This window comes from Scyliorhinus canicula, chromosome 11 (assembly GCF_902713615.1).
Source record: "Scyliorhinus canicula chromosome 11, sScyCan1.1, whole genome shotgun sequence".
In the NCBI taxonomy this organism is placed as follows: Eukaryota; Metazoa; Chordata; class Chondrichthyes; order Carcharhiniformes; family Scyliorhinidae; genus Scyliorhinus; species Scyliorhinus canicula.
Genome location: NC_052156.1, coordinates 49,242,784 through 49,269,066, shown reverse-complemented (window position 1 = coordinate 49,269,066; position 26,283 = coordinate 49,242,784). Strand labels below are relative to the sequence as shown.

At 47.3% G+C, this 26,283-nt stretch overlaps 1 protein-coding gene across 1 annotated transcript; it reads right to left on the bottom strand.

Moving 5' to 3' along the window:
- Positions 1-96: 96 nt before the first annotated feature.
- On the bottom strand, positions 97-22,350 carry LOC119973673 (sentan-like). The gene is made up of 4 exons (XM_038812056.1): positions 22,219-22,350; positions 19,560-19,600; positions 8,049-8,188; positions 97-463 (listed from the first exon to the last, which is right to left on the bottom strand). Exons 1-4 carry the CDS (start codon positions 22,227-22,229, stop codon positions 305-307), a joined length of 351 nt encoding a protein of 116 aa, XP_038667984.1. The 5' UTR covers positions 22,230-22,350; the 3' UTR covers positions 97-304.
- Between the last annotated feature and the right edge of the window lie 3,933 nt (positions 22,351-26,283).

The following is a 26,283-nucleotide window of genomic DNA, read 5'->3' as shown; positions in this document are numbered from 1 at the left end:
TGTGTATGGTGTCATGATTATTTATGTGTACTAATATATATACACAATATGCATATTACATTTTTAAAATAAAAAAAATCAAAGGACAACAACACATGAATAAATAATGTTACATTTATTCAAAACAAAATTGTTCATTATTTAGTCTCATAATTTTAGGGATGATTCTGTGCTATGCAGAATAATGCAGAAATCCTTACTTGTCCACATTGTGATCTAATTGACTCTTTTAGCTGCCAAAAGTCATTTTTTACATATGTAACCAAATATCATTTGAATTACGATTGTTCAAATTAAAATGTAATTATATTTGAACTGTTATACATTGTAGTTCATGCATAAGGTCTGACATTATTGTCAGGCTTGTCAACATTATCACAAAATCTTCAAAGTCTATTTTTCTGTCCTTATCTTCATCAAGGTCAGAAATAATTTCTTTGTATTTTGGCTTCAATTCTTGTCCCTGGAAAAAAGTAGAATCAGACAACATCTAGATATGCGGACTTTCTTTTTTGCAATTAACTTATACGTTTTTGTTATTCATTCAGGGGACTTGGGCATTGCAGGCTGTGCCAGCATTTATTGCACATCCCTAATTGAGTTAAGTGTTAACCACATTGCTGTAGGTCTGGAGTCACATGTAGGCCAGGCCAGGTAAGGATGACAGATTTCCTTCCCGAAAGGACATTGAATGAATCAGATGGGGTTTTATGACAATTGACAATGGTTTCATGGTCCTCATTCAACTTTTATTTCCAGATTTTTATTGAATAATAATTTCACCAACAGCAGTGGCAAGATTCAAACCCAGCTCCCCTGAGCATTACCCTGGTTTCTGGTTTACTAGTCCAGTGAAAATACCACTATGCCACCTTTTGTTCCCTTTTATCATCCCTTCACAGAACTATGCATTTCATGTTTAAGAAGGTTGGGCAATCAAATTTGCAATTGCTGGTTCTTTGAATATTACTCTTGTTTGAGGCAACAAGAAGACATTTCTTTCCTCCATTTGGTCACCATTGTGCCTCCAAATGGCATCACACCATCCGAGTCACCTCAAATGATGAATGTCAGCAGGAAGGGCTGTGACTTGACCTGCATCATGCAGAATATTAGCATTGTGGCCAATGGCCGCCCCCTTGCTTCACTTATCAGGTCACACAGATTTACTTAGAATGGTACAGAAGTAGGCCAGCACAAAATATTGCAGATGGTGAAAATAAAAACAGAAAAAGCTGGAAATACACAGCAGGTTAGGCAATATCTTTCTTCTTCTTTTAAAAAACAAATTTAGAGTACCCAATTCATTTTTTCCAATGAAGGGGCAATTTAGCACGGCCAGTCCACCAACGCTGCACATCTTTGGGTCATGCGGTCGAAACCCACGCAGACACAAAGAAGAATGTGCAAACTGCACATGGACAATGACCTAGAGCCAGGATCGAACCTGGGACCTCAGCACCGTGAGACAGCTGTGCTAACCACTATACTACCATGCTGCCCACGGTTAGGCAATCTCTTAAGAGAGAAACACAGAGTTAACATTTCAGGTTTGTGACCTTTCCACAGATGCTGCCTGGCCTGCTGAATATTCCAGTATTTTTTATTCTTTTATTTAGTCCACTCCCCTCTCAGGGCCGGAGCCTCTCAAAAAATGATTCGAGGTGCCATTGAATAACACCTGAGCAGTTCCCCCAGTGCCAGCGGGAAATAATCCCGATTCCCCACTGGCAGGAGAACCTGGAACCAAACTGGGAGAATCGCACCTGGATAGTGACATAGTTGATTCTGAGACTAAGGTCCTGGATCTAAATGAAGGAAATTTCATGGTATATGGGGCGGGTTGAGGCACGGGTTGGCTATGATGGATTGGGAAATGTTTCTTAAAGGGATGATGGTGGCTAGGCAATGGCAAACATTCAAAGAGCAACTGAAACAACTGTCTATTCCTGTCTGGCACAAAAATAAAATGGGAAAGGTGGCCAAACCATAGCTTACAAGCAAAATCAGAGATGGTTCCAGACCCAAGCAAAAGGCATACAATCTGGCCAGGAAAAACAGCAGACACGAGGGCTGGGAGCATTTTAGAATTCAACAAAAGAGGACAAAGGGATTGATTTAGAAGGAGAAAATGAATACATGAGTAAGCTCGCGAGGAACGTAAAAATTGACTGTAAAAGCTTCTATCGGTAATGTGAAGAGAAAAAGATTTCTGAAGACAAATGTAGGTCCCTTTACAGTCAGAGAGAGGAATTTATAATGGGGAACAATGAAATGGCTGATCAAAGGAAGACACAAATTACATGCCAGAAATGTTGGGGTTTAGTGAGAGGGAGGAACTGATGGAAATCAGTATTAGTAGGGAAATGGTGTTGGGGAAATTGATGTGATTGAAAGATTACAGAGCACTATAAAGAAAGGAGTCCTGGAAATATTGGATGTACTGGTGGTCGTCTTCCGAGATTACAAAGACTCTAGAACAGTTCCTACGGATTGGAGGGTAGCTAATGTAACCCCATTATTTAAAAAGGGAGGTCGAGAGAAAATAGGGAATTATAGACCAGTCAGACTGACGTCGGGAGTGGGGAAAATGCTAGAGGCCATTATAAAATATTTCATGGCAGCGAAGTTAGAAAACAGTGGCTGGATCGGCTAGAGTCAGCATAGATTTATGAAAAGAAAATCTTGCTTGACAAATACTGGAATTCTTTGAGGATGTAACAAGTAGAGTTGATGAGGTTTCTTTGGGCTTTCAGAAGACTTTCAACAAGGTCCCACATAAGAGATTAGCATATAACATTAAAATGCATTGGAATTAGGGGTAATGTATTGAGATGGACTGAAGACTGGTTGGCAGATAAAAGAAGCAAAGAGTAGAAATTAAAGTTTTTTTTTTGGAAGTGTCAGGCAGTGATTAGTGGGGTACCGCAGGGATCAATGCCAGGATGAAAGCTATTCACAATTAATATTAATGATTTAGATGAGGGACCCAAATGTAATATCTCCAATTTATAGATGACACAAAGCTGGGTGGGAGGACGAGCTGTGAGGAGAATGCAGAGATGCTTCAGTGTGATTTGGACAAGTTGAGTGAGTGGGCAAATGCAAGGCAGATGCGATATAATGTGGATAAATATGAGGTTATTGGTACAAAAAAGAGGGAAGCAGAGTATTATCTGAATGGCTATAGATTGGGAGAGGGGAATGTGTAATGAGACCTGGGTGTTCTCATGCACCAGTACCTAAAAGTAAGTATGCAGAAGGCAAATGGTATGTTGGCCTTCAATGAAATGAAAATCGCTTATTGTCACAAGAAGGCTTCAATGAAGTTACTGTGAAAAGCCCCTAGTCGTCACATTCTGGCGCCTGTTCGGGGAGGCTGGTACAGGAATCGAACTGTGCTGCTGGCCTGCTTGGTCTGCTTTCAAAGCCAGCGAACACAGGTCTCGGAAAATATCATTGTGTTGGTTGAGCTGACAGAAAATATAACAAATTTTGAAAGAACGGCTTTGGATTGTTAAAAAGTAAAATAACTTTGCAAAACTAAAGCTAACTTTTGAGAAAGTTGCATTGGAGCCAATCAATTATCCACTGTCTAAATTAATATTATTTTCAATTGTGTAGATGTTGGGTAAATGCAATTAACTGTACCACCAGCGATATGGATAATAACCTGATTTCTCCTGAGGTTTTAACAAAATGCTTGAAAAAATTTATAATTGGATCCATTCCTGATTTTGAATCATTGAATTGTTTTGAAGAGCTTTTGACTAAATTGCAAGTGTGGGCTATAGTGCTATAGTCCTTCTCAACTTAACAGCAGACTAGTAACTGTACTAATTGTTCCTCTTTGGTTATTTGGTTTTTGAATTGACACCTAACAATAATAAGAATGACATCCAGAATTCCATTATAGACTGAGATATAAGCTAATTATAAGCTAAGATCATGCTGTAAAGCAAAGATGAAGCTACACAAATGATGTGAGCCTCAATCTCTGGGTTATTGATTTTACACACAATTTCTAAACAGAATATATATTCAGTTTCTAATCATGGAACTTTAATATTATGGGTGACAGGGTAGTTTAAGATGTGTTTTATTTTAATAGATTCAAATCAGCGAATATATACAAAGACCCCAGACTCAACATGTTGATGTCACAAATATTACATTAAAATTATTGATAGTGACATTTTTAGCTATGCATTGTTTTGCAGTGAAATGTTTAGCGATGCATTGTTTTGCATCTATTAGAAATCTAATTCTTAATGAGTGTTTGTATGACTTGGCTTTTATTCCACTTATGAGCCAAATCATTATTCATCTTGTGAGCTATTTAGCGACCTTATTTGGAGAAAACAAAATGATATCGCAGAGGCCTCAATGGATAGAGCGCTAATTTTGTCTGAAGAGGACATCCAGCCGCAATTTACTTGTGGAAATTTGAGGATGGATTAATACTCTGTGGTTTTTGCACAGAAATGTATGAGCAGATTTGATTTTTCTCAGGAGATACAGTCTGTTGTAAATTGCCTGTGATTTGTGAAAGGAAGATTTAATTTGTTGAATGGTCATTTCTCATTTCATGCCTTCATAATGTTCCTGTATATCCAATATCTATATATTATATTGAACATGACCATGATTTTGCATTTTAAAAGCATGATTAATTCAAAGGTCTGAATTAAGTGGACGTCAAGTTCATGTCTCAAATCGAATTAAATAAGTGTTTCTTTCAGAAGAAGGGATCATTTAGGATTGTCGAATTTGAGATGGGAGCAATGAGTGAGATACAAAACTAGGAGGATGAGAATGTTTTTTGTGCTCTCGGTGCACGAAAGTCGTAAAACGTTTAAAAACTTGTTTAGAATTTCACTACACTGGAGGAAATCTTCCTGTGGGTGATTATGGGAAAACCCAAGGGGTTAACACTTTACAAACCTCAAGGGATAATTTAAAGGGGCATTACCTTGGGTCTTTAGGATCTGAATAATATTTCAAGCAATTAATTTCTAAGGCAATTTGGAGCCTCTGACTTGTTTTTTTAAAAACTCTTATTCCCTTGCCTACCCCATTATACACTCACTGCTCACCATGGGTGTTGTTTAGATGGATCAATGGTTGGAGGAAGAGGATGTTGTGCAGCATCATCAATAGCCAAGGCAAGCACCTTGGGGGCCTGTTAGAAGACAGGTGAGGGGAACTCTTTGTAGAAGACCTTACCCAGCCCCCAACTCGATAGGCCAAGTTACTTTCTTTGATATACCTGAAGAGCAGTCCATGTGGATTCTGCACTTCACCAGGAAGAATGCTGCCATAGATTTGCTACAATGGGTTATGCTGGATAATGGTCCAGGAAGCAACACTTTGCTATCAGCGGTATAACTCATCAGTCCTCATAGCTCTTTTGCCAGGGGTTGTTCCCAAGCTGCTACAGGGGACATTTGGTGTACACCTGTAACAACCAGTCATTATTGATCCCTCTCCCACAGCAAACGAGCACATTACTTTCCCGATGGTGTAAGATGTTCTTCACTTCTGGTTGCAGCCATGAGCTGAGCGGTCACATGAAAGGTGGCTCTCGTCCATCGACTGAGGCCTTTTCACCCCAACAAACAGGCACCAAAAGTACTCAAGATTCCCCAGACTACACCCCACCGACCGCACTGCCAAGCAGGATGGGAAAGAATCAGCCACCCAGCCGAAAAGGCAGCACAGGCGAGAGGAGGGAAACCTCAGCCTCGGAGCAGGGAACTGCACGTGAAGGCACAGAACTGGTGAGGATCGATCCCGCAGATCTCCCAACACAGACCCAGCACTGATGGACAAATCAATGTGCTTCATCATCTCCAAGCTCCAGAGACCTGGGAGGAGATGAAAAAAGATGTCCTGGCAGCCGACGAGGTAGCAATGGAGTCCACAACGGCCTCCATGAGTGAGGCAATGGACAATATGGAGCGGAGGCTAGAAGCCCGGGTAACAACGACACGGGACCTCGAAGAAGCCGCCATGGACCAAGGGGACTGGGTCGCAGCACTTGAGGCTGAGTTGCCGAGTCTGGTCAAGACACAAAAGGGGTTGAACGATAAAGTCGACGACCAGGAGAACCGATCGCGTGGTAAAAACCTGAGAATCGTGGGGCTGCCGGAGTGAGGGGTCTCAATGGGCCAGTGAAGAGATCCAGAGTCCTTGACCATCTCAAGAGTCTGAGGGTGGACCTAGCCTTCCTACAGGAGACACACGCAAGAGAGAGTGACCGACTACGAGTAAGGAAGGGCTGGGTGGGACAAATATTTCTTTCATGTTATGACATCAGGGCAAGGGGGTGACCATACTAATTAACAGGACAGTTTCATTCATGGTGATTAGCACAGTGACAGACCCAGGAGGATGATACGTTATGGTCAGCGGGACTCTGGAAGGGACCCTGGTAGTCTTGGTAAATATACTGGGACGGTGCAGAATTTGCCACAAAAACGATGGCCGAAATTCCAGACCTCAGCACCCACGAGGAAGGGAGGGGGGGGGGGGGGGGGGTGGTGGGGGGAGGGAGCTTTAACTGCATTCAGGATGTGACAATGGACAGATCCAACCCCAGGATAAGTACAGTGTCAGTTATGGCACGAGAGAAGGGCCGCACGGTGGTGCAACGGTTAGCACTGCTGCCTCTTAGCGCCATTGACCCGGGTTTGATCCTGGTCCTGGGTCACTGTTCGTGTGGAGTTTGCACATTCTCCCAGTGTCTGCTGGGTCTTACCCCCACAACCCAAAAAGATGTGCAGGGTTGGTGGATTGGCCACACTAAATTGCACCTTAATTGGGAAAAAAATAATTGAGTACTCTAAATTTATAAATAAAAAAAGATATGGCATGAGAATTCAACGCCTTTATGGAGCTGGGGGAGGGGGGGATGGGGGGGGGGGGGGTGTGGGAGGTAGACCCATGGAGGTTTAATCACCTGAGAGAAAAATAATTCTTCTTCTCCCACCTGCCCAAGACCTACTCACAGATAGACATTAATGTCGTAGGGAAAAGGATGCTTCCAGGGGTAACAAAGGCAGACTCTACGATTGTAATCCCTGACCACGTGCTTCATTACATGGATGTGAGGTTGGGGAAGGGCTGGGCCTAATGCCCCCTATGAAGGTTGGATGCAGTTCTCCTCATCGATAAAAAATTCTGTACAAAAATGATCCAAGCCGTCGATGGTTATGTAACCTGTCACCAGAACGGGGTGGTCTCCCCCTCCACATTCTGGGAGGCTCTGAAGGCAGTGATTGGGGGTAAAATCATAGCTTATAGGGCCCTTAGGGACAGGAAAGAAAGGGCAGCCAAGTAACATGGCATTATGGGCTTTCTTATCCTGGACACAAATGCATGATCTTTTGCAGTGGGTGTTTGCTTTATGCATCAATTACACATGTCTCTTGGCGCAAAAACACAGCAAGTTCTATCCATCATCTATATTTGCACCAGTTTCAAATTTTGCACAGTCCTCATTGAGATTGGTGTCACAGCCAGATAACATCAGTACCTCCCCAGATCCATTGGCCATCCAGGCCTGGAAGCAGCCAGTCATGCATCCTATCCAATGGCTACCACTCACTTACAGTGTAAGTGTCCTCCCATCTCCATTGCAGGAATGGCCTGGTCTATGCCCTCGCCAGTTAGAGTCAGCATGGCGGCAGGACCCTCGACCTCATGAGGTAAGGGCAGGGGTACTGACTGCCTATCTGCCCCGCTGCAAGCTCTGCCGTATTCCTCACATCTGCATGTGCAATGAGCTGACCAGCGCAAGATCGGAGGGGCTCAGACAGCCCATCCCCGAGTGGAAATCACTCGCATTCCCCGTCCCGTCACTCAACTTAGATTCTGCCCTTTATTTTTCTCAGCATACATTTGCAATTACCTGATTGCTGAATTGTTATTAAAGGGAACAATCAGCTGAAAGACTTGTAGGCAACCTGTTCAAAAAAATCAGTTAGTTACTATTAAAAATCCCCGAGAAGCATTACATAATATAATATTCTGGAACCATTTCTTACCTTAATGAATTTCTGAAATTGGGCCAAAAGTAAGTCTTTAGCCTGAGCTTTACTGAGTTTTCCATCTGGGCCTGTGTGATTGTTAAATATTACAGCTATTGTTGCAACAGATTTCTCCAGATCCGAGCATTTTCTTAGTGCTGCAAATAATTAAAACTAATTAGAATTTTTAGTCTTTTTGCAAGTAATTATCTGCAATAAGTAAGTTACAGACTATGCTCTCTACTGGCAATGTTTAGGTATATGACTTTTGATTATATCAAGTTGATAATTATAATTTCCACTCAGTAAACAGAGCTGCTTTCTAATATGGGCAGCTAACCTCTCTTGGTCGATGGTACTTGGGCAACAATTGCAGGAAAGTAAACATAATTCATGCCATGACATGAAAAAGTGCTGAAAAGAAAAAGGCTGCAATGCCAAACAAAAGTAGCTCACCGTGGTTTACGAACTTTCTTTTTGTAAATGTATTCTTGCACAATGATTGTTTTAATCTCCCCTTACAATGGGTGCAACATTACATACACTGTATTGTGCAACTTCCATTCCCTGATCCAAGTCCTACCTTTGTTGAAACCCTGATCACTCAGCTCCAAGTACCAACTTCACTTCATTGTATTTTCCACTCTTTCGTTGACTCACTTTGATTATTCTTGGATTTCTGCTCTGGAGTTACTGCCCATTCGCGGCGTTATCTCCTTTTGCTACATCAATGTCCGACAGCATATATTCAACATCCTTCCAATTTCCTGGTGTATATTGTCATTTGTACCACCATCTCTATTAGGTTCTGAAGGATATGATCCAATCCTATTTTTGTATCTCTCCCCATTTATGCTGCATTTTTGGATTTTGCTGTTAATGTCCTTGGGAAAAGTATGTAACACATTGCTGTCTGCTGTCGTCAAACTGAACATCAGACAGCCTGAAATGTCATATTGGAGTGGAGAAATGGGGCACTCATCACTCTCCTGGTGACATATTCAGATGGACCTTTAAATAGGCGAGAAAACCACTCGCGTGAGGGGGGTATAAGGGTGCTTTGCTATGAAAACAGGGGTTACAGGACTTTGGTGCAAAGTTTGGATGGAACTGGACCGAGCTTGAGGCTCTGCCTAGTTGTACCAGATCTCATGCGATCTATCCAACAATCCTGACAGTAATTGTTGGTGAGTGCTCAAAATAAAACAAACTACTAAATGTGTTCAAACTTACTTTGCTGCCAGGAGGAGCAGGTGTGTACTATCTGCAAACCTGGTTTCAGCACTCTCATACTGCAACATACTGAGACCTACTCCAACAAGACCACTGTAAATGTAGCAAAGTGAATACTTGTATAGCTCTTTACAAATTAAAACACAATGGGCGGGATTCTCCTTTCAGAGGCTAAGTACTGATGCCAGGACTGAATCGCGAGTGTCCTACCCATTCTACCCCCTCCCCCATACAGCCCCACCAGGCAGGCCAGCCAGGATGAGGCACCTGCCATAATATCCACTCATGTATATCATGAGATGCAGACAGGCAGTGATTGACACACAGGATAACCAATGAACACACACGACACAGAACAACCAATCAACAGACAGGACACCACCACTATAAAGCCCACAGGGCATTAAGGCTCTCCCTCTCTCACAGCACACGGCTAAGGAGATAGTCACAGTGCACAGGCCAATGAACATCATCACCATATGGTAGAGAGCTAGTCTGGTCAAGCCAGTAGGAGGTTATCAGTTAGGTTAATAGAGTCAACCCACAGCAGATTATGTACAGCAATCAATAGGTTCAATAAAACAGTGTTGGACCATCTCCTGTGTCGGAAGCCTGTTTTTCATTTTACTACATCCAGTTGCAGTCTGTGGTGAATTATATGCCTCATAATTCACACTGTATTGCCTTGCGTGTATTGTGTCCTTGTGGGCTCTGTATGTGAGCCGTTGCGCGGCTCTGCCCATAGGGGGAGATGAGGAGTTTGTACTGGGCTCCACCATTGGCTCCGCCCATGGCTCCTCCCTCTAACCAGAAGTATAAAGTACTGCAGCCATAAGCCTGCTCTCAGTTCCTCTGGTCGCAGGCTGGCTTAGTTATAAGACTATTAAAACCACAGTTTATTTCCAATCGTGTGTCTAGTGAATTGATGGTCACATCAATTTAATAGTCTTAGAAAACTTGAAGAAAACTACGATGGAATTAGCCCTCAAACCTGACCGACTAGAACTCGACCCGCAGGCTGCAGAGGCGAAATAAATCTTTCTACACTGGCTCAGATGTTTCAAGGCCTACCTGGCTGAATCAAGCACTTCCGAAACTACAGAGGATCAGAAACTCAGCCTACTGCACGCAAGGGCAAGCCATCGTATCTCTATGCAACTTAATTGTACCACCTCATATACGGAGGCCCTGGCCATGCTCGACCGAATGTACGTGCGGCCCATCAACAAGGTCTACGCGCGGCACATTTTCACGACCCGCCGCCAGCGCCCCGCGGAGTCACAGGAAGACTTTCTGCGCGATTAAAAGCCCTTGCTCGGGACTGCAATTTTCAGGCTGTGACAGCCGCCCAGCGTATGGAACTCGCTGTCCGTGATGTATACGTGGCAGGGCTCAGGTCCAACTATGTGCGCCAACGATTGCTTGAGAAAGGGGCCCAGAACTTGGAGGACACTGTAGAGTTAGCTACAACCATGGAGGTCTCGTTCCGCAGTCTGACCTCATTCCCCGCGGACCAAGCGACCCCAACGTGGGCCCCCGACCAGCGACTGCCCCAGGCCTGCGCCGCACGGCCACCCACTCACTATGCAGCACCAGCGTGCCATTTCTGTGGACAGCCCCAACACCCACGGCAGCACTGCCCGGCCCGCAACGTGACCTGCAGCAGCTGCGGTCGCAAAGGACACTATGCCTGGGTATACCTAGCAAAGTTGAAAACTCCAAACTCCCCCGCAGTCCAGAGCACTCGCCTCCCAAACTCACAGGCCCGCAGGTCCCATGATGCTGCAGCGTGTATGCCGACTCCGCCCCCACCCGACATGTGCGACTCATGGGGGCCGCCATCTTGGCAACCCTCCTCCACGCGGCCGGCCACGTGCGACTCATGGGAGTCACCATCTTGGACGCCATCTTCCTCGCCGCCCACCACGTGCGATCCACGGGGGCGGCCATCTTGGGCTCCATCCTCTCCAGCCTCCGAACCTCATCTCGAAGACTACGACCTCAGCGGACAGTCATCATGGGGCCACTCCAGCACAGTTGATCGAGCCGCCGACTACCCGCAACTCAGCGCTGTCACGTTGGACCCGTCGTGTCCGAAACACCTCCAGAACTCGATGATGACCGTTAAGATCAATGCGGACAGGACACCGTGCCTCTTCGACTCTGGGAGCACCGAGAGCTTCGTACACCCTGAACTGGTAAGACACTGTTCACTCCCTATCTTCCCTGCACGGCAAACTATCTCCCTCACTTCGGGCTCACACTCTGTTCACATACAAGGGCGCACCGTCGCGACCCTAACGATTCAGGGCGCCAGCTACTCTAATTTCCAGCTGTACGTACTCCCCGAACTCTGCGCCCCCCTCTTACTGGGACTCGACTTCCAGTGTAATCTCAAGAGCCTCACACTCAGCTTCGGCGGACCCCTACCTCCACTCACTATCTGCAGTCTAGCGACGCTAAAAATCGACCCCCCTCCACTCTTTGCTAACCTCACTCCGGACTGCAAACCCGTAGCCACTCTCAGCAGGAGGTATAGCCTGCAGGACAGGGTGTTTATCAGAACCGAGGTCCAGAGGCTCCTACGTGAGGGAGTCATAGAGGCCAGTAACAGCCCCTGGAGAGCTCAGGTGGTGGTCGTCAAGACCGGGGAAAAATTCTGAATGGTAGTGGACTATAGCCAAACCATTAACCGGTTCACTCTCCTCGATGCGTACCCCCTCCCCAAGATTGCAGACATGGTTAATCAGATCGCCCAGTACCGTATGTTCTCCACGGTGGATCTGAAGTCTGCTTCCACCAGCTCCCAATCCGCCCAGAGGACCGCCACTACACGGCGTTCGAGGCAGATGGCCGCCTCTTCCATTTCCTCCAGGTTCCCTTTGATGTCACGAATGGGGTCTCGGTGTTCCAACGAACGATGGACCAAATGGTGGACCAGTATGGGCTGCGGGCCACGTTTCCGTACTTGGATAACGTCACCATCTGCGGCCATGATCAGCAGGACCACGACGCCAACCTCCATCAATTTCTGCAAACTGCCCAGAAACTTAACCTCACTTATAACACGGAGAAATGCGTTTTCAGCGCGACCAGGCTAGCCATCCTCGGCTATGTCGTGGAAAACGGATTCCTGAGCCCCGACCCGGACCGTATTACAACTCCCTCTCCCACATTGTCCCAGGGCCCTCAAGAGGTGCCTGGGATTTTTCTCTTATTATGCCCAGTGGGACCCTCAGTATGCGGACAAAGCCCACCCACTATTTAAGACCACACTCTTTCCTCTGTCAGCTGAGGCCCGCCAGGCCTTCAACTGCATCAAGGAGGACATCGCCAAAGCGGCCATGCGGGCGGTGAATGAATCCGTCCCCTTCCAGGTCGAAAGCGACACTTCAGCGGTCGCTCTCGCCGCCACTCTGAACCAGGCAGGGAGACCAGTCACCTTCTTCTCCCGAACCCTCTCCGCTTCGGAACTTCGACACTCCTCGGTCGAAAAAGAAGCCCAAGCCATTGTGGAAGCCGTACGACACTGGAGGCACGACCTCGCAGGTAGGAGGTTTACCCTCCTCACCGACCAAAGATCGGTTGCCTTCATGTTTGACAACTCGCAAAGGGGCAAAATTAAAAATGATAAAATCCTGCGGTGGAGGATCGAACTCTCCACCTACAATTACGATATTATGTATCGACCGGGGAAGCTCAACGAGCCCCCAGATGCCCTGTCCCGCAGCACGTGGGCCAGCGCGCAAGACGACCAACTGAAAGCTATCCACAATGACCTCTGCCACCCGGGGGTCACCCGGCTCGCCCGCTACGTCAAAGCCCGAAATCTGCCTTTCTCCACCGAGGAGGTAAAAGCCATCACCAGGGATTGCCCAATCTGCACGGAGTGCAAACCGCACTTCTATAGACCAGATAAGGCCCACCTGGTAAAGGCTTCATGGCCCTTTGAATGCCTGAGCATCGATTTCAAAGGGCCCCTCCCCTCGACCAATCGAAATGTGTACTTCCTGGACGTCATCGATGAGTTCTCCCGCTTCCCGTTTGCCATCCCGTGCTCCGATATGACCTCCCACACAGTCAGCAGAGCCCTGCACAGTATCTTCACCCTGTTCGGTTTCCCCAGCTACGTACACAGCGACAGGGGTTCGTCCTTTATGAGCGATGAGCTGTGTCAGTACCTGCTCGACAAGGGCATTGCCTCGAGCAGGACTACCAGCTACAACCCCAGGGGGAACGGACAGGTGGAGAGGGAGAATGCGACGGTCTGGAAGACCGTCCTACTGACCCTCCGGTCCAAGAATCTCCCGATCTCCCACTGGCCGGAGGTCCTCCCCGACTCGCTCCATGCTATTAGGTCACTTCTATGCACTGCCACCAACCAGACCCTTCACGAACGACTATTTGTTCTTCTAGGGGCACTACCACGGGGGTTTCGCTCCCAGCTTGGTTGAGGACACTGGGCCCGGTTCTCCTCCGGAAGCACGTCCGAGCACACAAAACAGATCCGCTCGTAGAGAGAGTGCTACTACTGCATTCGAACCCCCAATACGCTTTAATCGAATACCCTGACGGCCGTCAGGACACTGTTTCCCTCTGGGACCTGGCGCCTGCAGGATCCAACTCCACCACCACTACCGCCGAGGTACCCCCTACGCAACACCCCACCCAACCCTCCGCGCCCTGCACCCCCGCACCTATAGGTTCACTGCCCATACTGTATGCCTTGCGTGTATTGTGTCCTTGTGGGCTCTGTATGTGAGCTGTTGCGCGGCTCTGCCCATAGGGGGAGATGAGGAGTTTGTACTGGGCTCCGCCCTTGGCTCCGCCCATGGCTCTTCCCACTAACCGGAAGTATAAAGTGCTGCAGCCTTGTGAGCCTGCTCTCAGTTCCTCTGGTCGCAGGCTGGCTTAGTTGTAAGACTATTAAAACCACAGTTTACTTCCAATCATGTGTCTAGTGAATTGATGGTCACATCACAGTCGATGTTAGACCAGCACGGATAACACATCAGCACCAACCCCCATCCCACACACTCACAGCCAGCCCCCCCAAGCTAGAGGGCGATCGAACCCCACCCACCGGCAGGCCACTTACACCCCACCCTGCACCACATACCAACACCGCAGAATGGCCGCCATGGCCAGGTGAACTGCACACACAAGCCACTGGCTGACCTGCCTTTGTGTCTCACACTGTACATTATATGTCCCCCCCAGGAGAAGACGGCCCACAACCATAGGGAGAGAGAGAAGACCGGAGGGGGCCAGCCGGACCTGCGGCCCCTCACCGTAGCAGAGTAGAAGGCTTTGGACCTGGTCGGCCGGGTTAGAGAGCAGGCCAGTCGCCGAGGCGGAAGTCAGCATTGGAGATGCAAGTGGGCCCCCCATTAAATGCGATGTCCCTATGGCACATGTGGCACCTCTCCGTCCCACACCATGCTTACCTGTGATCTAACCAGGCATCTTGTCTTATGTCTTGCAGGATCATTTGTTGACGTGGTGGGTCCATCTCGGGTCCCTCACAACCCCCCCCTGCAACCTCGAGACTCACCTGAAGAGGTGGGATCTGCTAGTGACCCACACCCCCTGCTGAAACCCCGTGACACGTCGGAGCACATGTCCGGGGACAACATTGACTTCTCGTCACTGCTATCACCAACATCTTCCACCATCCCAGAGATATTCACCTCAGCTGGGCACTTTTGTGAAGAGGCTCGGGCATACCATCTGGTACGCACCACACACATGCAGCGGTACACCTGGTGGAGGTAGGACCCCAGAGGGGGTGGCCGGTCGGACGGAGGCCCAACCCTAGTGACTAGCTGCCGTCCAGACAGGTCTCGGGCATCTGGAAAGGGCCAACAATGATGGTGGTGCAGTTTCAGAGCCGGGGACTACATGAGGGGATGTCAGCAACCATCCAGCACCTGTAGGCATGGTTGGAGGAGTCCAACTGCATGCAGGGGCAGGAGGTAGTGCCGATCATATGCCCCATCCAGGCCAACACCGCATGGGTGACTTCGGTGATGGAGGCCTTGGGTGTGAAGGTATAGACCTTGGATCAAGATGTCCCAGGCCTGGGCACTCAGTGTCTGATGAGCAAGACACAGGGCAGGGCCACCATGTCACAAGCAGCCATGTACCAGAGCACCATGGCACACCACCCCAGCAGCTTAATCGGGCCGTGTGATGCAATGGCGAATACGCATGCATGGATCACCCGGGTGGATGGTGGAAAGTGCTACCGAGGGCAGGTGTCAGGCATAGTCAAACGATACGGAGCACCAGATCTCATCGCTGAGCAGGTCATCATCATCCTCATCCCATGGAACAGACCGGCTGATACCGCTAACCCAGGGCTAGCATCCTGTAGTGAAGCAGGTGGGAAGCATGGAGGGGGGCGCACGTACTGGTGAGGGAAGGGGTGTGCGTTGGTATGTGGGGTGGGATGGGAGGTTCGAGCTGCTGGTTAACAGGCCTCCTGGATGCGATCAGATTGTCTAATGTGGGCCGGCCCTGGTGCACATGTTGTACGGCCTCCTGTGACTGCCCGGGCCCATGTCCTGTCCATCCTGGCCCTCCTCCCCATCCTCCTTGTTGAACGAGGCCTAGTGTTCCATCTCCTCTTCCAACATGTCACCTCTCTGCTGCGCAATGTTGTGAAGGACGCAGCAGGTCACCACTATGTGAGAGAACCTGATGCGACTCTTCCGTCCCACCTCCTCCTCGGCCTGTTGGGCAGCCTGCTCTCTATCATCACCCGCTGGCTCCTGCTCTGGGGCATGCTTGGGACTGCAGCGCCCCACAGTGGTTCAGGAAGCATCTTTAGCACATCGATTCTCACTCGATTGCGTGCCAGGTTACAGCATGGGCATCATTGTCATGGGGCTGCACGACAGTCTGAGGCTTCCAGATAGGCATCATCAGGCATAACTGCCGTGGATAACTCCTGTCGCCAAGGAGCCAACCTCTCACAAGGGGGAGCACCTTGAAGGCACCGTGCCCACTGCCCGGGGTTTGGACACAGACATGCATGATGTACAGCCAGTGGCCAAACACCAACAGCACATTGAGGGAATGGAATCCCCTTCAGCTTGTGAAGGGCACTCCCTCACGCGGCGGTGCTTATAGGGGGACATGCATCTTGCTGATCACACCCTGGACCTGGGGCATTCTAGCGATGGTGGCTAATCCTGCTACCTGGGCAACCTGGTGAGCATGGTCCATATCCAGGTGGATTTATTGTGCCGCCCAGGCATACAGGGCCTCTGCAATGGCTCAGATATACCTGTGCACGAAGGTCGGGGAGATCCCGGACAGGACCCCACGCAGCGCCTGTAAGGGCTCCATTGCAAAGAAGCTCAGGATGACCATCACCTTGACAACCACCGGGAACGGGTGTGCTACCCCATGCCCCTGTTGTTCCAGATGCACCATGATGCCCAGCGCCGGCCCTAGGGTTGCTGGCGCCCCGGGAAAGCTGAACTTCGGCGCCCTTGGGGGGGGGGGGGGGGGGGGGGGTGTCGGGCCGGAGTGACCTGGTATATGATCGGGACTCAACGATCGGCGGGCCGGTCTCTGTCGGCAGGTCTCTGACGCCGGTCACGCACTCGTTGATGGCGCCCCCTAGCACATGGCGCACCGGGCGACTGCCCGAGTTGCCGGTACCTTGAGCCGACCCTGATGATGCCTCATGGTCTCCCTATTCAGGCGGAGTTGGCGGCAGCACGCTCGGTCCGGGAAAGTCCTCATATGACAGGAGTTGTTGATACACAGAAGGCCAAGTGCGACTCAGTGCATTCGCTAGGGCTCCAGCAGCTAGGCAGATGCCAACCACTCCTGGCTCGATACCAAACTCCTTTCTCTGCCGAGGTTAAAGGGCAAACATGTTAGCATGGTGGGCACTCCCATGCCCAACTAAGTCCAGCGGGCTGCACAGTGGCCCTGGCTTGCACTGCAGCCCCTGCACCTGTATCTTTCCCCCACCACCACATTCCCACCCCACTCATTCCCCAGCCACTTTGCACTCCATATCGCACCGCACCCTGGCCCCGTTAGGTGCCTGTGACCCCGCTACGCATCCCTGCCAGCAGGAGTACCAGTGGCTGGTGCTACCCATGCCAGTGGTACATTCTGCGACCGATGTCTGGTGCCCTCCTTTTTGAATGGGCCTCCTCGTGTGATGCCCTGCCAGGAGAGTGATGCCAGGTTCTGGGGGTGGGGGAGGGGGGTGGGGGGCATGTGGGAGGCGGGTGGACATAGTGCACCACCAACCTGCGCCATACTTAGTGGCATTCGTGCAGGCAGGGCCCATGGGTGGAACCCGACCAGGATGATGGACACCTGTTGGTTCTGTAGCTGTGGTGTGTCGTTTGTCCTTTGTGCTGTGGGCCCTTTGTGTCCTCTTGTCTGGGGGCAGGGACGTAGTGGACAAGCAAGGCTTGGTGGCAACTGGTGGTCCTGTGGGGTGGGCTCGCTGAGGGTGACACCCTGCAAGGGGCAGTGTGCCAGGGTGGGAGCCGATGCCCACGGTATGAGTCTGCCAGTCAAGCTGCCCAACGGAGCACCCCTGCTGCCCCTGGATGGGGGCACTGGGGTGTGCCAACACCTAGTGTGCCACAGGCTGTGCTGGGCCACGCCCATCCCATTGATGGGTTGTCTGGTGTCTGTGGGCTCCTTGGGGGTGGTCTGGGTGGGGGGGCACCCCTATGGTTGGTGGCGCTTTGCACATTTATGGGACACAGTGGGCAGTCAGTGGGATGTGCAGCCAGATGACTGCTTTGTAGGCCGTGGCAATGGCGATCCGTGCCTGGATTCCCCAGTGCCGGTGGGGCGCCTTGACCCCACGGCCCATCTCCTGCTTGCCCCACATCACTCAGTTTGTGCAGCTGGCCTGGCAGCGCCCCTGGCGCTGTTTTCCGAACTTAAATACCACAAGTGAACCACACTATTGTCACTTCTGTGTGGCTGAGATAGAGCATCGCGAGAGGCCGGAGAATATCAGGTCGGGCCATTTAATGATATGCTAACGGCCGTTACTGTACAATTTGCATGTCCACTCTGCCGCGCATTCTGGAATGCATTCATGCCGCTATTGGGCACTGGAGCATGGTGTTCCGTTGGGCGTCCAACGCGATCTGGATTGTTGGCTGGCGCACAATTCTCCGCCCGATCGCATTTCACGATTCCGTCATCGCTGGATGGAGAATCCTTCCCAATGAGTTTTATGGGAGATTTGTAGTCAGCAATGGGATTTACAATGGATATCACTTAAACTTTTTTCTTTTGTCTTACCGAAGGAAATTCTGTGGTAAGAATGTACAATTACTCAATGATTAACATCTCAGAAGATTCAAAGATTCAATACCATTTAAGAAGTGCTTTCCATTAATTGTAACCAATTATACCTCAACAAAAGTGAGATACTGTGGATTCTGGAAACTTTAAATAAAAGTAGAATGTTGGAAACCCTCAGCCGGTCAGGCAGTATCTATGGTGGGAAGCAGAGTTCATGTTTTATGCCAATGACCTTCTCTCAGAACTGGAGAAGGTTAGAGTTGGCAAAGGCTTTCTTCACATTAGTGCAGCACCAGGGGCATCACTTCCTTGCTAAACACGGCTCATGTTAAAATAGAACCTAATTGAATAGACTTAGAAAAGGCACTAATACAGTGCGCGCAAACAGCAAACTGTCTTTATTATTGTTTGTTTATTTAAAAATGTCAGAATTCTACCTGAAGGCAGTATATTTTGGGAAATCTTTCCTCTATTTCAGTTCACATGCAATTCCTTTTAGTTTAATGTCAAAGATCGTGGAGCCATGTTCCCGAATGTTATTATATTCTGGATGCTGGAAGGTACATTTTCAGGAAATTGCCATGCGGTTAGTGCCACTATTGAATATCCCATCTGAACTCTGAGTTATAAAGAATGCATTCTAAAAGTCTTGGGATTTCAATATACAACACAAATGGGCTGATCCGACATAACAAATTGAAGGATGAAGTCTTATACGATGGCTATACAATATTATGATTGCAGATTAATTAGTTAGAGAATTAAAGTGAATCGGATGGTTGAAAAAAAATCCAAATAAAATGGCTTCAGCTGTACACTAATCTCTGATTTTTTATGATTCTAGTGCAACTGGAGGCACCGACAGTGCTGAATAATCCACGGTTGAATGATATGGATTTGGAATGTTATTTTTTGAGCAGCTTAAACATTATCAAATGTGTTTAGAAGAAAGCCTGTTTGCCTGAAGTGAGATCGAATGTATTACCACATGCTCACCTTTCACAGGAGAGAGTTGCTTCTCAACTGATGATCTGGAACTGCAAACATGAAAGAAAATTGAGTTTTAGTGACAGCCATTTGTCACTCTGAGCATGAAAAGGACAACTTAATAATCAATGTAAATGTCAGTGTCATAATCTGGTGATGCGCTGCCAATTAACACAAAGACGGGAGTAGTGGAATAATTGAGGCTTTATTGAGCAAAGATGTTGTGCCTCCTGTAGCTGGAACCAGAATGGCTGCAGCACCGGCGAGCACACACATTTATACGCCGCCTACTGGGCGGAGCCAGCAGGCAGGGATTTACCCATGTACCTCCAGTATACGTGTCTTACCGCAATACATATAATACTGCTAGTGGTGACTACCACACCTGGGTGGCCATGATGTGGAGATGCCGGCGTTGGACTGGGGTGAGCACAGTAAGACGTCTTACAAAGTCCAACATGTTTGTTTCAAACACTAGCTTTCGGAGCACTGCTCCTTCTTCAGGTGAATGCATCTGAGGAAGGAGCAGTGCTCCGAAAGCTAGTGTTTGAAACAAACATGTTGGACTTTAACCTGGTGTTGTGAGACTTCTTACTGTGCACACCTGGGTGGGGCATTATGGGACTGATGGGGAATACACTCTCCCCCACTGAAGGGTGGGGCACCTCCTACTTCATCTTGTATAAAACCGGAGGGCCATGAACTGTGAGCTGGCTCCTGTAGTAGAGTAACTGCTCTGTCCTCTTGTTCTGTTGCATCAAACCTTTTTTCATTGACTCAACCTGTTCAGCTCGGTGTGGCCTCCTTTCCGGACCTTACAATAGTCAGAATGATTGATTATGATAAAAACCAAAGCCTTAACTAGCTGTGGCTCAATGGAAAGGGTCAGAAGCAAACAGGGCAAGCCCCGACTTGTTTCCTTTTTGAAAAAAAGAACATGACTTTCCAGTCATACTGTTAACAATTGAAGACATTAGATCAAATTTTCTCTTCCTTATTTACTAGCACATATTTGGGAATAGTAAAATGCATGAGTGCATGCACAGAACTGGAATTCAATGGCACTAAATCCAGATGCGTAGCAACCTGTTTTTGGTGCTATCTGTAGCCTTAGAGGTCCAAACTGGTGTCCGTGCTGTGCTGTGTTTGCACATTCCTGCAAGAAGTGCTGGCCATCACATTACGAAAGGAGTCAGCTAACGCTTAATGAGTATTCACTGGAATCTGCAGAATAGGTAGGTCATGATGCCAATCATCTTCGAACGCTGATTTGACACCAGCACTGCCATTTTGAAGCTCAATACTCCAGCCACTGCCACCTCTTAAACACACACAATTTAACACATGTTCAACAGGAGGAAGAACAGTCCCCCTATCCACCCATCAATTTAAAGGGATCAGCCATTCCTTTCAAGTTAGTTGCTGATTGACTTCTACTGGATGTCACTATGATTGTGGAAGTATTTGATGCTTTCCAGAGTTTCTTAAAGTTGTTTACATCCACAGCAGGTGATATAATAATCTTTATTAGTGTCACAAGTAGGCTTACATTAACACTGCAATGAAGTTACTGTGTAAAGCCCCGAGTCGCCACACAGCGCCTGTTTGGGTACACGGAGTGAGTATTCAGAATGTCCAATTCACCTAACAAGCACGTCTTTCGTGACTTGTGGGAGGAAACCGGAGCACCCAGAGGAAACCCACACAGACACAGGGAGAACGTGCAGACTCCGCATTGACAGTGACCCAAGCCGGGAATCAAACCCAGGTCCCTGGTGCTATGAAGCAGCAGTGCTAACCACTGCTACTGTGTCAGTTGCTGAAGGCCGTTGTGCTGACAGCAAAGCTTCTGCAAAAAAACATTAACTGCACTCGAATATGGTGGAATTCGAATTCAATTTTAAGACATTGTCAATTGCCATTAAAGCGCAACTGCTTTACTGATGTATTTTAGGAAGGGAATCTACAGCCCTTACTTGGTCTACCCTACATGTGAGTTGCACCAATTGCATCAAACTGCCAAAAAGGTTAATAGGCAATAGCCACTATGGGTACATACGCCACATGGACTGCAGTAGTCCAAGAAAGCAGCTTAACACCACCTTCTCATGGGCAATTAGGGATGGGCAATAAATGCTGGCCCAACCAGTGATGCCAACATCGCATTCACCAAAAACTAATGTTGGGTTCCCATGGAACCACCTGTTTAGCTTAGTCTTAATTGTCCTTCACCACTCATCACTGGATGCTTTTTCTGATCTGTTGTTAGTGGGATTGCTTAGGACAACGATGTAAATCATGTAGATTTGCTTCATTCCATCACTTTGGCCCATGTTCTTGTGACAAAAAGTGAAAAATAAGCTATTTGCTCTTCTCTTCCCCCAGAAAAGCCAAAGATTTGTAAATAACGACATTTACATTGCCTCTAATCTATGATTCATTTTCCCTACTCAAAATCTATCATTAATGCAATGTGCATTGACATTGTGCAAACTGATGTAAATGCCAAAATGCAGTGTTGCATTTGAACTACAGGTATCGTTAACTGTCATTGCATATAAATACATCTTCAGGATGCGACCTCCTAATTATTTTAGTTTTTAAATATTCTTATCTTTGTAAACTAGGAGAACAAGATTCGATTGAGTAAAGAAATCTGAATTCATACCATTTGGGCATCTTGATTGTAGTTGAAGCTCTCCTGCTCTACAGACTACAGAGCACAAACTGTTTTACTGTGTCACAACATTCTCTGTGACTCTGCATTCGAGACCATAGTCCACAGCAGCTCAAGTTTCAACCGTCATTTGCAAACTACTCCAATCAATTTTATAAGGCTTTCTCTCAGTGAAGAAATGTTTGTACAGTAGTTTGCAAACAGGCTTTGAAATATGTCACATCTTGATTAATCTTAGTGAAGTTGCTGCTGTGCAGTAATATAGGTCAATGTTGCCTGACAAATCATTCAGCATAAATCAGCATTTTAACAATCTGGCAGATACTACAAATATGGAAATTCCATTCTGTATGGATCTGCACACAGTGAAACATTTTAGTGCAGTTCGATTTTTTGGGACCAAATCTTCCGGTCTCCGGATTGTTGGAGACCCGACATACGACTGAGACGCACATTGGGACTTGTGGAAGTTCTGACATGCTGACTTCCCTGGGAATGTTTTGGAAGGTTTCAACTTCTGATGGACAATTCCTGTTCTCCCCTGGTCCCTTTGTGAATGACTCTGTCTCTGAGTTAGAGCCAGAAACTTTGGACGGTTCAGATGCACCTACCTGGAAATGTTAGGCAAAGAAATACCAACCTAGCTCCTGAGTAGCTCCAGAATTAAAAGTTAAGAAGTAAATTGTTAATGTATTAAAGGCAGATTGTGGTACCTGATGGAAAGCAGTGGAGACCTATTTATGATGCATTAGGAAGTCCTGCATTCTCATTAAAACACAGATTAAATTGTTCCTTTGCAATTAAGTATGCAACAAACTAGAAACATGTACCTTCAGATTCATAAATTGTTAAAGCTGGTGTGCATTGGGCAAGGTAGTCTTCCTCCTGGATTTGGAATGAGGGACAGCTGCTTTCCTTATCAGGGAACCTTTTTTGAACTGGGGACAGGAGGCTGCGCTCAGGGGAATACAGTGACGTAGTGGTATTGTAACCACTGGGTTAGTAACCCAGAGACCCAGGGTAATGCTCTGGGGACCTGGGTTCCAATCCCACCATCGCAGATGGCGAAATTTGAATTCAATAAAAATCTGGATTTAAGTCTAATAATGACCATGGGGCAGCATGGTGGCACAATGGTTAGCACTGCTGCCTCACAGTCCCCGGGTTCCTGAAGTAGGGCGGGGGATAAGGCCGTGATGGAGTGCGCTTTCGAAGGTGCAGATCCGATGGGTTGAATGGCCTCTTTCTGCGCTGTATGGATTCTATGATCATGAAGCCATTGTCGATTGTTGTAAAAACACATCTGGTTCACTATGTCCTTTAGGGAAGGAAGTCAATTGTCTTTACCTGGTCTGACCTACATGTGGTTGACTCTTAATTGCCCTTATAATAATTGCAATAAGTGCAACACCCAAATCCTGTGAACAGATATTTAAAAAACTTGATTCCACCCCTCCACCCATCAATCATTCACACAGGCCCCTGAGTACCCCTCCTGACCACCCTACTATTCCCTCCTACGCATTGGATTACTCCACAACCAGCCGACTATCCTCCTACCCCTCTAACTATTCCCCTGACCACCCAAATATCCTCCCAAACTGGCCCAACCATCCTGCAACCTGATTATCCACCTGTCGACCTATCCTTACCCTTGTGCACACATATCCACCTCATCCATCTAACTCCCTATCCACTTACTTACCCACCTCATCAAGTTACCCATCTCACCCAACTACCCACTCACCCATCCATTCACTTACCCATTGACTGATATGCATATTGAACCTTTATACTTACCAAAGAGCAGCTGGTTCTAGTGCAGTGCCTTGTCTTCTCCTGACTCTATTACAATCCAGTGGAGTTCTCTGAATGACGCTGAACTTCATATTTCTTGGAAGGCCAGCTTTGGAAGGCCCTGGTTGAGATATGGAGAAGTGCGGGTTGGACAGATCCGACAGCAAACTGACAATAAATTCCCACTACGTGAAAGGTTTGGCCCAATATTAAATTTTGAGGGGGTGATTTTTACATATACTTTCGGAGCTAAATGATCTGTGAGGTCTTAAGCTGAAATGTTGGTTTAGCCAGAATTTAATGCCATCTTGGTAAAGGATTTGGAGCCAGTTACTCGGAATGAGCACTTTGAGGCTTGTTCAGCTGATTGCTGCTCAATGCGGGCCTGTTGTCTCTCATTAAAGAGGCTGCAGGGCATTTAGATGGTGAGTACTTCAACTAATGTCCTCTCCTAATAACAATTAGCTAATTGCACTAAATACCATTTTAAACACTATTCAACTTTATTCAACGTTTATTGCTGCTGGATTTGAAGATTTTAAGCTCGCCAATTTGTTGATACTTTAGTTGTCATTAACAATGATCTAACCAATCAGGATGAAAGTGCAGCCAATATGGTGAGTGTGTTAAGTTGAATCAGTGGCCACCACCCCCTTCCTTTCCCTTCTGTTGGTACAGAGACGAGGGTATCTGGTCTCTCCAGCACAAAGCTTAGTGCTTGTACCATTTGTTTTTGTAGATATGTGTTGTGAACGGCTTTAATAATCAGAGCATCCTACCCCCCTCCCTGTACATTGCTACTGAGGGGAGGGTACCCTGTTTCTCCAACAGTGTTTGTACCATTTGGCCTTGTATATATTTTTTACTGTTTCAATAAAAAGATATGGGACATAACATATTATCTATTCAAAAAATGCATAAAACTGTGACAAGTAAAGTGTACCATCCAGGTCAGGTGGCACAGCTTTGTTTCGAATCACTAGCTTTCAGAGCACTGCTCCTTCCTCAGGTGAGGAAGGAGCAGTGCTCCAAAAGCTAGAGATGATAAACAAACCTGTTGGATTTTAACCTGGTGTTGTAAGACTTCTTACTATTCTCCATTGTGAACATGAAACTTGACTGCATCCTAGGAGCAGATGCATGTGCGGCCCTGAACTTAATTGAGCGACTGTGTATCCCAAAAGACTGCTGGCCAGCTGAATACTATAGATCCATACAGGATATCATAATGTGCATGGTTGATGAGGATTCAGAAGACATACGGGCTTGGGTGACAAATCAGACAAGGAAACGGAACAGCTAGCAAGCAATCCGCAATTCTGGTTCGCAATCTTCAAGAACATGCATGTGCACAGTGGAATGATTCAGGAGCATAGCGAGCACATATTAAAGCATCTACGAGATGGAAATGTTAAATGGACAGAGAATGAGAAGCCGTGGAGCTTCACTTTGGAGTTTAAATTGTAGCTCAATGAGTATTTCACAAACAAGGTGATCACAAAAGTATATCACTTGGATTCGCGGCCCCTTGAATCATTCTTTGATAAGCCAGAAATCATAGGGTGCACAGGCTGCAAGATCGACTGGAGGGAGGGCAAAAATGACTCATTGAAAACAATTAAAACTACACCAAAGCACAAAGGTCGAAGCACTCGCAGAAGATATGAAAACTGCACCAAATGAATCGTTCTTTAATTTCTTCAGTCTCGCTGAAGTTCCACAGCGTGGAATGTTAAGCAAACGTTTAGAAGCCAAACTCAATGCTGACTTTGAACTTGGAGTCCTCCTGCCTGAACACATAATGTTGTATTTTACAAGTGAAATCATTGCAGATGATGCTGAATCCAATGATGAGTACTATGAATATATGTTTGAAGACTTTAGGGGCAGCACAGTGGCCTAGTGGTTAGCACAGCTGCCTCATGGCGCTGAGGTCCCAGGTTCAATCCCGGCTCTGGGTCACTGTCCGTGTGGAGTTTGCACATTTTCCCCGTGTCTGCGTGGGTTTCGCCCCCACAACCCAAAAATGTGCAGAGTAGGTAGATTGGCCACACTAAATTGCCCCCTTAATTGGAAAAAATAATTGGATAATCTAAATTTATAAAAAAAAAAAAAAAAAATGTTTGAAGACTTTGAAACGATGCAAAACGTAATAGAATGGAAGGCGAGACAGATGAAGACTAGTATGATCTGCTTGTTGATCTTTTTTGTAGGGGAAAGGCAGGCTTAATGAAAGGCCCAAGACGTACTACTCCAGTG